The sequence below is a fragment of the Cariama cristata genome, unplaced genomic scaffold (genome assembly GCF_000690535.1).
Source record: "Cariama cristata isolate BGI_N322 unplaced genomic scaffold, ASM69053v1 scaffold21175, whole genome shotgun sequence".
Classification (NCBI taxonomy): domain Eukaryota; kingdom Metazoa; phylum Chordata; class Aves; order Cariamiformes; family Cariamidae; genus Cariama; species Cariama cristata.
The window spans coordinates 6323-22249 of NW_009616052.1; the positions used below are offsets into that span (position 1 = coordinate 6323).

Here is a 15927-nt window from a genome sequence, read left to right on the forward strand (position 1 = left end):
CACAGTAGTTTGTTACACAAATCCCCCTTCCCCAGATTAGAGTCATTTAAACTAGTTGTTGGAACCACATAGTTTAGTAAACTCAGAATCAAGTCTGTAAAAAGCATAAAGATCACAAAGAACCATAGTTCTGTTATAATGAGGCATACCCTAATACATCATTTAGTGTACCCTGACTGCTCCTGACTGTGAGAAGCTTGTCTTCCGTGAGATAAGGCTACATCCTCAAGCAGGTGAGTCTAAATATCACCCTTCAAAAATATCAAACAAAATTACAGCAAAGGTAGTGTTACAAATAATTAACTGACATATTCCGAAGGTAGTGTATGCAAGTTTTCCCTCCCCTCCCCTCCGGGTGAGCACTAAGCAGACAGCGAATGGTAAGTATGTTTAATTTAGAAAGCAAATAGTGGAGAGCCTAATTAGACCCAATTGATTATCCACCTAATAAAGAAATCTCTGAGTTCAAGAGAGGTACCATTCCGAAATAACTTGGTTTAGCTTAAATCTTTCAATCAACTGGATGAAAGAAAAGGAGGGGGAAAAAGATTTCTGAAACATTTTGAAGAATGACAGCCTGATTCTTATTCAAAAAAATGCCTGGTTTTAGGAGAGTATCCGTTTAACAAAGTGGACTTATTTCTATAAAGGCAGACATGAAAAACCCAACACCAGAAATTCAGGTAGGCTCTACAGGCAAGATGTCCACTTCCACAGATCTGCATTCTTTGTGAGGTAACTCAACTCTCTATTACAGAGAAACATGCAAAAGGCAAAAGAAAAAAAGAAGGGGAAAAAAAAAAAGAAAAAAAGAAAAAAGGGGTAGTGGGCAGGTGAAGGAGGGAAACTGTGCCATACCAGGCTAGAAAAAAATTTACAAATGTGACATTCAGAGCACACCTTTCACCTGTGTCCACCCAAGTCTATGCTAAACTGCAAAGGAGAGAGCATTGCAGTAAATAGGAGAATCAGGTGCGCTCAGTGGTGGTTGAACTATGCAGTAGTGCTCACCCAGTTTGCAAAGTAATTGGCACTCTACAACATCCCTACTCATCTTTCAATTCATTCGCACTTTGTGCTGCTTCTCCCTGGGGATCTAATTCAATCTTTACTGAAACATCCTGCCCCTCCGACCTCATTAATTTCATTTTTTTCTTTGGAGGGTTTTTCAAAGTGCCCAGCCTCTCTTTTACTTTGTACTCCAGTGTACTGTGGGGGATCCCATAAATACTCTGAGCTTTGGAAACACTCATTTTCCCGCTCATAACCACAGAGATTGCTTCCTCCAGTATCTCGCTGTTGTACTGTCTGTATCTCCCTCTTTTCTTCCTAGGTTGCTTGGAGCCAGGATCTCCCTCTTGATCTGAGGTGGGATATGGCTGTCCAGAGGTAGACTGCTCAGCATCTGAGCCCCAGGAATCTGGTCCAGCATCCAGCAAACTTCTCCTGTTTTGTTTTGGAAGGATAGCCCTTAACTTTTTGCTAAGCGCGCTCTCCGTTTGTGAACCCATTACCAAAGAGCTATAGCTGTACTGGTCACCAGTGCGGGACTCCCATGAAAGGTCCATGCCTCGAACTTGTGGTATCTTTAAATCCACAGGAGACGAATGGCTCACGTCCTTTTTCCCATCCTGTTTAGTTTGAAGTGCCATTTTTTGAAAGGCAGAGTTTTCTGTAAGAAAAGGAAGGTCACTGATGTTGCTGAGTGCACCATTTCCCCTGAATTTCATGCGGCTGAAATTGAATTCGTAGTGTGGTTTTGCCCAAGAAGCCTCCCTGGATAATATTAAGTGCTGTCCATGATTCTGTAGTCCAGATGGCCCATGGCTGGCAGCCGTAGAAAACTGGTTTCTGCTCAGCAGTTCTTCACTAATCTGGAGTGATCGAGCCAGCGGTACTTTAAGAGATGTGGAGTGGCCATAACCTTCCCTGGTTCCATCCTGCAAGCTTCTTGGAGGTACCCCATCACCACTCTGTAGTCCCTCCGGATGGTGCTGGCTGGGTCTCCCAGGTCGCCTAATTGGATGGAAGGAAACTGATGTGAGCAGGACTTGCACAGGTAGGGAGGGATGGGTGAGGGGGCCACTCCTTTATTAGAAGGCCTTGCTTGGGTAACATCACTTTTTGTGTTATTTATTTTTCTCTAAAATTTTTTTTTTTAATATTTTTTTTTTTTAAAAAAGTCTCAGCATCAGTCAGTTTTAAAACTTGTTCGCAAAAAAAAGAGAAGCTTTTTGGGCAAAGAAAAATGAAACCTGTTGGCTGGTCTCTGGTTGGGTTCACAAATTCTCGGAGTAGAAAAGACTTCGCGCAAGCGTCTGAAAATAGCACCTTAATTACAAAGTAGTAATCAATCGCCATAGATCTACACACAACTGTGTTACTGGTGTGACGTTACCACTAAACAAGTACAGTAATAAAAGAGTAAGCCAAAGTGCAACATATTCAACATGCAAATATGACTACCACCTGCAGTATCTACACATAGGTGGAAACCTCAGATGCTGTTTGCTTATATCATATTGAAGAATTGCTGCTCAGGATTAAAAAAAAAATAAAAAATGCTTAGCAGGCCTCAAAGGTATTTGCTTGACTTTCATTAAGCACCAAATATGAAAGCTGGGATACTGCAGATCACAAAGAAAAACACTGCATTACACTAGACTTACCAAATTGCTCTCTTAACAACTAATTGCATATATGCATGGCCCTGATTCTCATTTGATATATAGCATGGCTAGGGGAGGGGGAAAAAACAAAAAAATTTCTAAGTTCCAACTGTCATCCAGATCAAGGGTTAATAGCAAAAGCATTTTTACCATTTTCCTTTCATCACAAGTGTTCTTTCTATGACAAAAAGTACTCCTACTGCAGATAAATACAGGTATTTTAATGTTTTGCTGTAGTAACTAAGTCACGCTAGTTTCAAAATCCACCTCCAAACTTCTCCATGTTCAACATACAGATTAACGAAGAGACTAGTAAGTGATTCTATTTTAATGCTCTGGGACACTATACTGGTGTAAAGCCCTCTAGCTTAGTCAGCGTCATTTAAGGATAGGATACGTACTACTGAAAAGCTACATTATTCTTTTCAATATCACATTGGGATTAAAAAAAAAAAAAAGGTCTTTAGAGAAGAGACATCCACTGAAAGGACCTGGCATGTAAGACACACAGTGCTTGATACATATGCTGCTACCTTCTCTTCAGGCTGCAACAGGTCATCGTTGAAGTGGGTAACAAGAGTCAACAAGGATTCAGAAAAAAATCCAGAGAAATGAATGAAAGTTTGCTATTCCAGAGAACTCTCTCAAGCAATGTGCATTCTCTGCCCCTTCTACAGCACGTATCAGCATCAGAATGTGCACCAGTGATTCTGCACCTAAATAAAGGTCATATTGGCAGCTAACTAGGACAGAGGGTCACACCTGATTTCATTGATGCTAAACAGACTGCAGTCACCCTCATGTACCACACACCTGTACAAGTAACCACAGGTGCCAGTGTGCTGCATCCTCTCTGGACCCACAGAACTGATCAGGACAGTACCAGATGCTGTCCCTGTCATCCCAGCGTGTTGGACTTCGGCCCTCACTTGACACACAAACAAGGGAACAAACAATACAGAGCCTCGGTGGCTTCTGCTGCCTTCCTAGGAAAATAAAGCTGGAAATAACCTGTTCAAGATGAAAGAGAAGAACTGGTGGGGAAGGTTTATGCTGAAGAACTGTGAAGAAGTATTAAGACTAACTTTTAATCAAGAATTGAAGTATTTTATTAATAGAAATATTAAATGGAAAAAGTAATCTTGAAGGGAGAAATCTGAGACAGTAATATTTTTCCAAAGAGAAAGGCAAAAGTTAAATCAGTTGTTAGCAGTACATGGGATTGGCGGTGGTGGTGGGTTGTTAGTTTAAAATTTCAAGTTTTTCAAAGGCCATTGTAAAGCTAAATCCAGCAATTAAATAGCAGTTTAAACCATATACTGTTTCTGCACTTCACTAAAAAAAATTACTTGTTCACAGTAGCTTCAAGAGAAAATTCTCCCATCAACACCCAAAACCCCTCTTACTCCCAGTTAGCCTCTCCAATACAATTTAGTTAATCCTAACTAAGAGTAAAGGATTTCTAAATGTATACAAACAGTGACCATTAGAAATATGAAGCCTAAAAGAAATTTTTTTATATAACATTCTTTCACGTCTTGAACGAATTAAGGCAAGAGTAGTACACCATGTATTATATAATTTTTTTAAAAAAAACTTGTCCAGTGCTACAGTACAATCACAAATTCAAAAAGCCGTATTTAAAGTCTTCTGCACTACCAGACTCCCTCCCCTGGCCACTTTTCTTTTTTTAATTTGTGGTTTATGGTAGGAATTATTAACAAAGAGCATGCAGCGATTCAAATTTAATTCAGCTTGGTTCATCACCCAAATCATAGCTAACAGGATAGTTTATTTTAGGGGTAGCAAACTTTCCCCTAAGTGAAATGAAGTCTAAATTATATTGCAAAGCCTCTAAGACTTCATACATTTAACTGAACTTGCATCTCCATGGACATCACTTATCACTAAACCCAAGAAGCAGGTAATGGAAAGATCTTTGGCTAAGTACTAAATTGGCCAAAATAACAGATCTTAGAGTTCTTAACTCTAAGTTAAACCTCAATTTTAAACTCTCAGTTTGCAACAACTCTTATTTGGCAGGTGGGGCGAAGGTATTTGCCAAAGGTACAAGTTGAAAAACATTACTCCAAAGGGTTAACACCAAAAGTAAGTTAAAATTAACAGCAGTTAAGCACACATTTTTAGTAAAAAACAGTTTTAAAAGGTCATAGAAAGTTGCTTTCTCTTACCCATTTCCTGGAGTACTGGAGCACCCTGGAGAATGACTCAGAGAGGTGCTGCCGGCACAAGGACTCTTCTTAGTGGATAAATCAAGCACGCCGTCTGTAGACACAAAAGACTGACTTCAGTGTTTGAAGAAACAGGATCAGCCACATTGTCCCTTGACAAAACAAGTCTTTGGGGCTAAAGTCATATTTAGCACACAGCATTTTCTATTTTAGTTTATTTTTAAACAAACTAAGGCTTGGATTTGTTTGCAATTTGGCTTACAAGTGACTTCAACATAGTCCTCAGAAGTCACAACAAAAATTGACAAAATTAAAAGTGTATTTGTTACAAAAGCCAGAGATTAAATGATGACCTACAAATGACAGTTCAGGATACAATACAGTCTATCGCATAAACTAACACTCAGCAGTCCCAAAATGAGACAATCTCCAAATTCCCGAGATATTCCCCCCCTTAAAGGGAGATCTTAAGCCTGTATTTATTTATTTATTTTTTAAAATTCAAATCTCTGTAGGAAAAATAATTGAGAATTTCATATTGGAAACTCACTTTTAAATGAACACACACACACAAATGTGAGATTCCTCCGAAACCGGCAGCTAGCTTCATCCTTTTTTTCCATGTCTCCAATGGGTCCCTACTGGCAAAGCTGCTGCCCTTCCCCTCTCTATTGCCATTTTACTCCCTCTCTTATTCTGTATACCAAATCGTTTTTCCTGCTAGACTGCTGCTGCCATTCTCACTAATGGCACTTCCTCACGCTCACCCATGCTCCTCTGCAAGCCCCTACATAAACCCTGGATTTCTAGGCAACAGAAAAGGGAGTGCTTTTTGCTAGAAAAGCCTTGCTGCCACTGCCCTGAAACAACTTGAAATTCTGGTCATTTTAATAAGGGCAACATTGTCATAGAAGCAGCACAGCCATCTGCAATTCCTGGAGACTTTGAAACAAGGAATTTATGAGGCAAAGATAAATGAAACCTGTTGGCAAGGTAAACTAGAGACATTTCAGAGCTCCTCGCTCATTCCATCTAATCAAGTAAACACCACCCAACACAAGAACAATTTAAGATGGCTTTCAGATCGCTTAAGGTTCTCATTTGACATATGGAGGAAAAAACCATGATAAACAGTGAACTAGAATTAACTTACAGAAAGCTGTTCCACCCACCGCATTTGGGAACACACCATAACCCAAACTTAAGCAAGCAGAGAATTCAATCTTCCTTCTGAACAGACTTATGCAGCCACAAGATACAGAGACTGGATCAAGCTGCACCTCCTTTTCAAGAGGCTACACTAAACAGCACAGGCTGCTGCCAGGGGTACTTGCATCCACACTTCCTCCGTCGGAAGGGTCATTACGACCTAGAAGTCTCCAAGGGCAAGCAGGGCCAGCCCTATACCCCATGGAGAAGTTTACAACTAGCTGGGTTCCCCTCAACCCACTAGAACAGAAATAAAACAATAAGCACCACTAGCAGTCTTTCATGACAGCCTCTTAAATCTCTCATTAAGAAATCTGGCAAAATCTCTTCCCAATTACATTAAACATAAATTGGAAAAAAAAAATTACATCAGCAAACAGATTACTGAGTAAGTTCATATGCACATGTTCTAATTCCCTAACAAGAGTTACAAACCTTATAAATTATCTTACAGCTTTTTCATCACATGGTAGCTAAGGAACAGTTCATGTACATGCTTTCTTCTTCACCATACAATCCTCTAATTAAAAAAAAACCAACAAAAAAAACCAAAGCAAAACCGATTCTCTCCCTCTATCAGCAAAAAGCTTCACAATGAGAACAATTTGACATTTATAAACATATATGCAAAGACACTCATTAAATACTTTCATAATAAAGTTAGCTAGAAACAAATGCCTATCAGCTAAATGCACAGGTCCTCATTTCAAGAAAGACACCATACAACCTTTCACTGCAGTTTTGTAACTGAAGTGTGGCAACAATTTTCAGCAAGTGCCGTAAGTGCAGAAAGTGTCCAGATGCCCAACCTGCATATTGTTGGACATGTAAAATTAACCTTTTTAAAAAAGGCTTCATAAATGTAAGTTCAAAAAATAATAGGATACCTACAATTCTGTAACAGCTAGCAAAAGGCTTTTTTTTTTTTTTTTCTTTAAAAGGCACTTTTTCCACTTGAGGATGGACAGCCAGCCTACTTTGTACTGGATGGAATTATTTCAGAAACTAACACATTTCTAAATAAGGCTAAAGGGGCTAATTTTAATCCTATCAGTAGGATATACTTATGATAACCTCTATTCAACAGTTTCAGAAAAAACCCAAACATTCACATACTATAATCACTCACAGAATTTGCTTGTTAGAAAGAATTTTTGATGGAAAGTAAGGTTTTCAAATTAAAACAAGCTCTGCGACACAGTTACAAATTATTCAATCTGCGCTCTGCAGAACAAGTCTATTTTTAAGGTAGAAAAGAGACATTTCTTCCAAATGCATAAACCTGGAAGTTTTGTACAGTTCATGGGTATCGTTTTTACAGCCTTCACAAAGCAATTTCTCACAGACTTTTAAAAGATACTGTTTTCACACTATGACCAGAAAGAAAATAAATCAGTCCTTCAGTCAGACTGTGTACTGATCTTCAGAAAGGAGACAACACTGGTTTTCATGACCACATGAACTTGTCTTATCAGCAAGTGTTCAGTCTGTTTTGGGAGACGTTCGTGCAGCTCCCAGTAGGAACAGCGTACTTGTCCCCAGAGTCTGGAGCACGTCCATTCCCTTTGCCCTTCACTCATCTCTATGGGCCCACATTCTTTCCAAAAATCTCTTCTCTCCCAGCCACATCTAGCTAGTCATTATTTTATTGTAAAAACATCTACCACTTTTCCACTTCACATTTTCTGTAAAAATGCAAACTTCTAATTGTCTGGTTTTGCAACAAGAATGCCAATAATGGATTGCCGTAGGATGCAAGACACTGATAAGAGTCCTACCTTGTTCACTAGGTTCTGACTGAGACTTTCTGACAGTAAGGTCCAGAGGTGAGTCTTGGTCAGCCATGAGAAGTTTGCTGAGCACAGGGTTCTGAGCAGTTGCAGCCGTGGGAGAGGAGGCGACCAGAGATGCTTTCAGCAGGCTTTGGTTCTTTGTGCTATTGGGCTGGCTGGAGTCCTGAGTAGAGCTATTTTTTGAGGTATATTCAGCAGCAAACTGTCGGATCATTCGCTGCATGATCTCACGGGCCACTAGGGGAATATTAGGGTCAGAGACCCTAGGACTGTCTGTAAATATCAGAGATTTTTTTTAAGGAACCACTTTAAGTAAAACAGTTTTTATATTAAGTCATCATTTATGTTAAAAAAAAAAAAGAAAGAAAAAAAAAGGGAAAAAAAAGAAAGCCAAAGATAAGATAGTTTCTGTAGAAAATGCACTTTAGTCTTAGAATACCTAAACAAGAACCATGCTAATTCTGGTATAATCTTCCCAAAACACCAGTTTCTTAAGGGAAATATGCAATCTCACCTTTTGATTTCAAATACAGATATATTTGACCAGACCTTTAAGAGGTATGGAAAGGAGACTTGAAGAAAAGTACCAAGTAAGGAAGCTCATTCCCCAAAAAATTGAAGAGGTTATTCAGTGAAAGAATTGAGTAACTTACCTGCAGCTACAGAAGGGGAGAAAGAAGAATAAAGTTGCAGCAGTCCCCTAGAAGCTTACTGAGAAATAAAGCCCTACAGTTCTGATTCTTCAAAATAATTCACGTGAAGATCAAATGTTCAAGTGTCTTCCAGCCCATTCTACCTATTCCTTTTGACATTTTTATCATTATAATCAATGCAGCATCAGGGATTACCCAAAGAACTTTCACATATACAAAAAACCAAGATGTGTCACATGAAAAGTAATTCTATTTCTAGAAGAGCTGCTAAATCTATTAGTAAGAAATGTGAAATGGAACAGGTAGACCTTCCAATTTATTTATATGAAATAGTGTAAATATACAATGGTATTTGGGGCTGTCAGCAAGCCAAAAATATATTGGCAAAAATCACGATTTTAGACCACTAGTCATTAATGATGTGAAAGCAAATCCGTAACTCCTAAATCACAGAAGGTAAGTCCTGCCACTTCACCTCAAATACTGATTGTGTTCTCTGGCCAAATAATAATTTTAAAACAAACAAACAAAAACCCCCACCCCCACATCAAACAAAACAACACACCACAACCACAGAACAGCTCCAGAAATGGCTCAAAAGGTTTGATTTTCTATTTCTGAAGAAACATTCAGAGAAAATTGTGCAGTAGAAGACCAAACAAATCTTTGAAAGCAGCTCTCAAAACAGAACAATAGAAAAGTGTTTACTTCCTCTTTAAAAAAAAATTGCCCAGGTTGAAAGGTAATCAATTGAGACTGAACTACTAGAAGCATTAGCAAAATCTTCTCTGGGACATTTCAGTGTCAGATTTGCCTTTTGCCATCATTTTTGACAAAAGTGCATCAATCCAACAAACTAGCTTTAGTGTATCTGTAAAAGGTGACTGACATGAAGGTTTGAGCATGGAGTTGCCCATAAATCACAGCGCAGCAGTAAGCAGCTACTGCGTTTCTTGATGAAAAACCATATTGAGCTTTAAATACTTATCAAGCCCAAACTCCTTCCCGTTAAGCACAGATTGCTAAATCTAAGACCTTATACAGTCACCATGTATATTCTTATAGGGGTATAATAGCTGTAAACTTCCAAGACATTTATGTAAATACATAATAATTTTCTTGTAAAATCTACAGAATGTTTTATTGTTGCTAAGGACAAGACACTAGAGTTTTAAGAAGCCACCAAGAGATGAGCCAAACTTAAATTTAGGTATATTTATATTCCCACTTTGTTCCCAAATGGTCCAGAAGGACACAGTGCGGAAGCTTTTTTCCACTATAGTGACATTTCTTCCATTTTCTAACCTCTCTATAGATTAGAAATACAAAAAGCAGATTTACTATAACCTGCTAAAGGACATATGAAAAGCTCTAGAAAAGCCCAGAAGGGCACAAACTGATGCCATGATCACACCGATACCAACTATTTGACATGTGCTTGTGCTATATACAAGTGGGACTGGCAGGGATGCAGAGCTCTATGGCATCTACGTTTTCTGAAAAAGAATCATGCCTTTACTGTGGACCCATGCACATATGTACAATTCAGTAATGCTTACAGCTGATCATATTTCCAAATTCAGGGAGAAAATATTACACGTGCCTACAGCCATGCACCTTTGTAATCTGTAACTTCAAAGAATTAGCAGAGAGCAACTACTGAGAGCTTTCTAGCGCTGCTCAAGATAAACCCACTAATTCAGGACACAAAACTCAATTTTCAAGCAGGAGGGTAGTTACCCAGCACATTGAAGGCTTCTTGCTTAATATAAAACCTGAACACTATGGGTTAAAGCTGTTCAAAAGCAAGTGCAAAATATTTGCTGGTGCCTCTGCAGCATCACTTGGTATCAATCAGATGTTTATTTTGACTCCAGGTGCCTAGGTTTTTTAAAAAAAAAAAAAAAAAATAAAATCAAAAAACCCAAAACAATCACCCCAACCAAAACAAACAAACAAAACCCCCTCAAAACAACAAAACAAAACAAAGCCCCCAAAACCCTAAAACTAACTAAAACATATAAATTCTCAGAGAAGAAAAATATAGCAAATATTTATCAGCTATAAATAGTCTAAAGCAGTACCTCTGAGGTTTAAAATCTTAATAGCTTTTGTGTATTTTATCTATACTGAAATCTTAAAAGGGCAGTATCAAACAAAAAAAGGTATGAGTTCATTGAAGTATCAAAAGAAGGTCCTATCCTGCCACAAAGTAAAGGTAATAGACAACTAGATACTGCCACTCTGCTTTCACTGGAAAGTATGTATATTTGAAAGGAGCATTACCGAGTCAGAGCGCCATGGGCACAATGCAGAGAGAAAGTATGCAAGATTAATAGACAGTAAACCTGTTCAGAAAGTTTGCTGATCTTACTAATTACCTATGTATGTTAAGTACATGAGTGCATGTCCCTGACATGCAACAGGCATCTCTTCACAGAACATCTGCATTTTCCTCTGATCTGCCTGGGCTACAAAATACCAGTCTCAAATGTTATTGGCAATGAGAACAGAAAGAAAAAAAAAAAAAAAAAACAAAACCAAAAAACCCCCACGAATTAATTACTGGCATGAACCCAGGAGAGCCCAGCATCTCTGATCAACTTAGGACTGTCAGAGTTCTGCCATTCTTTGTGTCCTCTTTGGTATGACAGTGCCTGGGGATCTTATGGCAGTGGCATGAGTTAGAACAACTTTCAAGCAATCTAAGTACAGCCAAGCTTGACAACAATGCATTAAGGATTCAGAACTGACTTCTGGCCAGGCTTCTTCCCCTCTCTTACTACTCCTGCACCAAACACAGCTTTGTCAGAGGAAGGAAAGCAAGAGTATTTAAAAAAAAATTCTCAAAAATTCTTAGACATCTGAAGTGATTTCTTTATCTTGATTCATTGTATCTGACCATGGACAGGGTTAAACCGCTCATTAGCGCACTGCAATATCTGCCAATAATTTTCCAACAATTAGGAAAGTATGCATTTCTGTAAGACCAGTACACAGGTCATACATAAAAATTGAAGCTCAATATTAAAGGGATGAAATCTTTAATAAACAATTTGGAAGTGATGGAAGTGCATTTTTTTCTTCTCTCACAAGAAAAGTAGTATGGGAAAAAGTGTATTTTCCCTAGATTTTTGTTTTCTTAAATCCCTTCTGCATTTGAAGAGAGATGGGATAAATTTAAAAGCAAAAGGAAACACTAACCTTAAAAGAAAAAAAAAAAAAAAGACTGAAAAGGAAGACTTGGAATAAAAGCATTATCTGAACTATCAGTAGTAATGCAGTAACTATTCTTCCTACCATCCTACATGCTTCTATACCTCATGCAATACATCATAATGCATAGTTTGTATTTATTCGAGTCATAAAAGAAAGGCTAAGATACTGTTATCTACTTAAAACACCTTTAAATATTTTGGTCACTGGAAGGAAGGATTGAAGACTGGATACAGCAATTTCCAGTTAAACTGAAGCCTCACATTGTCCCCCATCAGACAGGTTGGAATTACTGATTTGGCAGATTTTCTCACACATGGGTCAGACTGATAAGTACAATGTACTTTCATTCAGGATGCATGTGGAAACAAGCTCTGGATTCCTGTTTCTCAGATTGGCAGAAAACAGTGAAATGAGTTTTGTGCCTTCCTAAGAGCACAGTTTAACTGACATAACTCTCCAGAAGAGATTTAGAAGATTTTTCTAGCATTGAGCTACTGTTTGTTCTTAGCATATTCTACAGTACTGATTTTCCAATTCTCTTGCTGATCACATTTTGAGTTCACCATATATCCCCCTTAGCACTATTCCAACAATATTTTATAGTGTGGATTGCTAGGGGTGGGGTGGGTAAGCACTACAGACCATAGTGAGAAGACTGCTGACCTTTAAGTAAAACTGCATTATTACACATCCCATTTAAAAAAAAAAAAAAAAATTACCCACCCTACCACCACTTGCCCCTTGTTCCAAACAGCCCACTCACCTAAACATTGGTTTCAGGGGAGCAGTTCTGGGTAAAAACTAACTCATTCCTCCAAAAGTGCAAAACACCAGTGTTCTCATGGAGAGATTTGTTTTAGGGTTAAATATGTTATACTCTTTTCCTCTGTCCCAAACCCACACTGTTGTCTTGCTACACTATTTGAGAAACAAATTTTACTCTTGATAAATACATAAAGACCACCACTGAAAAATAGTGAACATACAATGACAACTTGAACATCATAACTTCGATACCTGCATTGCATGCAAAAAGACCAGTGAGAGATACCATTTCCCCCCCCCATTAAAACCAACCTTTTCTGTAAAAGACTGCATTGAGGAACTCTTCCGCTTGCCTTTCAAAACGAATGATTTTTGCTTGCTCTTGTCTAAGCAGAGCTTCTTGTCCAGCTTCTGAGGCTGGCTCATCCAGACTGACTAAGTGTTCCTGTAAAGATATTTAATATTTGTAAGATCTTCCCGACTCCAAAATGAATAAAGTTCCTTAGGCATTAAATGTTTTACTAAATTCAGAACTTCGTTAGGTACTCAGTGCAGAGTTGAATCTATTGAAATCACTACTTGATTTTGACTTCTTCCAAACATTGTACTTTGCCCTGTTTTCTTGTTGTAAATGTAGCAGAAGCCTGTAAGATTTGATAAAATTATGGGAAGTAAGAGCCCATTATAAAGATGATTATTTAGATATTTTACAATATTTGGCTGCAAATCTCACATCTAGCACTTGCTCTTTGGCTATTACTTCTAGTTCCAAGAAATAACTGTTGGAAGGCAAAATATAGAAAGTTCTCCTTACTGTACACAGCGTTCATCCAAACTGAGCAATAAATGATTAAGCATTAGCAATAAACAGGTCCTTTTGTGAAGAGGCTCACTGAAATAAACTTAAGTTAGCTGCTTACAACATCCACAATGAATTAAAATTCTATCTCTCATAACTGGAAACAACCAAGTTATCTCAAGAATATTTCAAAACAAGTGTTTTCACTAGGATAATTAAATTGTGTGAGATGCCAGGATATATTACTCATTATAAATACAGCTCAAGAAACTAGAAGACAATGGTTACAAAAATAAGAAGTCTAAATGCTTGGACTCCCCCCCCCCCCCCCGACCCCCCAGGCACACACCACTTTTCTCATTTCTTTCAGTTTAATGCCTTGCTTCTGCTTAGCAGAACTATCTCTTTCCTGGTCCTCTCCCTCCACTTTCATTTTAAGCTGTATTAAAGTTACCTGTATTTACCCACTGCAGGAACGCATACACAACCACTCTTTGGTTTTAGGGAGTGTTTTGTTTACCTTTACAAAGTATCAGTTACCATAATATCTAGGCTACATCTAGTTTTTTGGCCTCTAATGTACAAGTTGGTTTCAGGTTCATATCCTCACGGGACCAGAATGGAAGGAAAAAAAACTGGCAATTAATTTATAATTCACAATAAATGAAAAGAAGAAGTCATTCTTAAGTTTGTGCTGTCTTCACTGCAAGAGGTTTAACAAAGCAAGATTACATAACCAGCCCATAGCAAATTAATGAACACCGCAGTCACACGAACTATGTGCAAAGGGTAATAATACGAAATACTCTGAACTCTGGCCCGAACAACATGGGCTCTCACCTCAGATTTGAAATTCAACAGCTTCCAGAAGTTCTCTATGAAAAGTAAAGGGAGATACTATCTCAGACAGGGTACAGAGACAAAGCAGTATTTTATGCTAAATAAAAAGATGAGGAGCATGCAATGACAGAGGTGACAGGTGAATAGAACAACATGTTTGCTGTAAAGGTAAGATCCTGCAGAAGTACAGACCTCACAAAATGACTGATGCTTTTTTTGAGAGATTGCAGGCTTGCACTCAAACCTGCCGGTTCTCATAGGAAAGATTAGCTTTTTTGAGATAAAGAATACGAATCTGAACTGATGGGTTAACTATAATAAGAGCGTTCACCTCTGTGCCAGGTACTCCTGTGCCAGTAACCAGTAGCAGTGCTCCCACAGTTCACTGAAAATGCAGCTGTACTTTTCTAATACTTAAAATATGTGAAGTATCTGTACAGGATTTGACAATAAAAATATTTGTGATCAGTAAGCCCAACATTTTTATAAGAGTTACTCTTCAGGTGAGACTTCATAGAACATACTTGCATCCTCTTTTTGAAACTGTGTTTCTGCATCCCACAAAGTTTAATGCAGGATCTGTCCTAGTTATTGACAGCCATTCCGAGTCAAGTTCCATTATCTTTTAGGTATTATTCAGGATAATTGTAAACTCAGCTTATCAGTTTGTGTAAGAAGCAGATATGTGTGCAAATTAACTAATAACAGAAGTAATCTAGGCCTACAGAAGTGTGGGAACAATCACTGGAATCTAAGCATTTACAGACAATCTGCTTTAAATCCTACTTTAAAAGGAATCTCTGCAAACTGATGCACATCTGGCTAGATAAGATCCATTAGAGTTAATTAGCATCCTCTGGCTAAAGTCCCACAAGCCACTACAAAAAATTTTCTTTTAATTCAAAGGACAAACAGAGAATTCAGAATTGAAGGAAACATTACCCTTTCAACCTGATCTGATACTCTGCCCTTTTGACAGACTACAGCTCTGGAAAAAGCCTAAATTATAAAGAATCCTTGGCCAACATAATGCATTTCAAATCTTCCCAGTACTTTCTGCAACTAAGACCATACACAGTAAGTACTAGCCTAGCAACTTGGTGGAAAGAGAGTTCAGCAGCAGCAGCATACCTCACCATAAACAAGTGTACTTTGCATTACTCATATAAAAGTAATGTATAAAGAGTATAATTTAAGCTACCTAGGCTAACTAAAGGTGTACTTTCTCTACATAGAGAAAGAATGAAGAAAAAGGGGCCAGCCAGAAAATAAATTGTAAGTACCTCACACTGGTGAATGGCTGAATAAAGGATCATTTGACCTGCATTCAGGAGAAGACAGGAATAGCAAGGCAATGGCAGCGCTTAGTTCTTACCCCTCAAACTAAGGAGCATGCATCTCTTTATATGTATGGTTTTTATCAATGCCCGTGCTAAGACACCAAAATGTAAAGAAGTACAGTTATAAAAGAGAGTCAGCTTTAACGTTGTGCATAGAAAAAAAAAAAGTTCAGCTATTTTCTGGCCTCTGCAGTACACTACTGACTATATGAGACAAAATATACTGTAAAGATTTCTGTTTATTGCATTTTAAAATTATTTTCTTATCGTGTCACAATTATTCCAGCAATCTTTACAGCTGGTTCACCCCTAGAAGGAAACTTCAAGTTTCCACACCACATATTTGATTGTGATTGTTATTCAAAGTCAAATTCCAAAACTGGGGGGTTCTTTTGTTTGTTTTGGAGGTGTGTGGTTGGTTGGTTGGCTTGTTGTTTTTCTTTTTTTT

General features: G+C 38.1%; 1 protein-coding gene across 1 annotated transcript; it reads right to left on the reverse strand.

Moving 5' to 3' along the window:
• Positions 1-340: 340 nt before the first annotated feature.
• On the reverse strand, positions 341-12941 carry LCOR (ligand dependent nuclear receptor corepressor). The gene is made up of 4 exons (XM_009700050.1): positions 12813-12941; positions 7849-8136; positions 4862-4955; positions 341-2016 (listed from the first exon to the last, which is right to left on the reverse strand). The coding sequence occupies exons 2-4, from the start codon at positions 8084-8086 to the stop codon at positions 1047-1049; spliced, it is 1302 nt and encodes a 433-aa protein (XP_009698352.1). The 5' UTR covers positions 8087-8136; positions 12813-12941; the 3' UTR covers positions 341-1046.
• Between the last annotated feature and the right edge of the window lie 2986 nt (positions 12942-15927).

Bases quoted from the DNA above. Each gene is read 5' to 3' on its own strand.
- LCOR (XM_009700050.1), bottom strand. From the start codon at position 8,086: ATGCAGCGAATGATCCGACAGTTTGCTGCTGAATATACCTCAAAAAAT. The intron at 4,956-7,848 runs GTAGGACTCTTA...TTGTGTCTACAG, and splicing joins GTCAGAACCTAGTGAACAAG to ACGGCGTGCTTGATTTATCC. The intron at 2,017-4,861 runs GTAAGAGAAAGC...CCATCCAATTAG, and splicing joins TCCAGTACTCCAGGAAATGG to GCGACCTGGGAGACCCAGCC.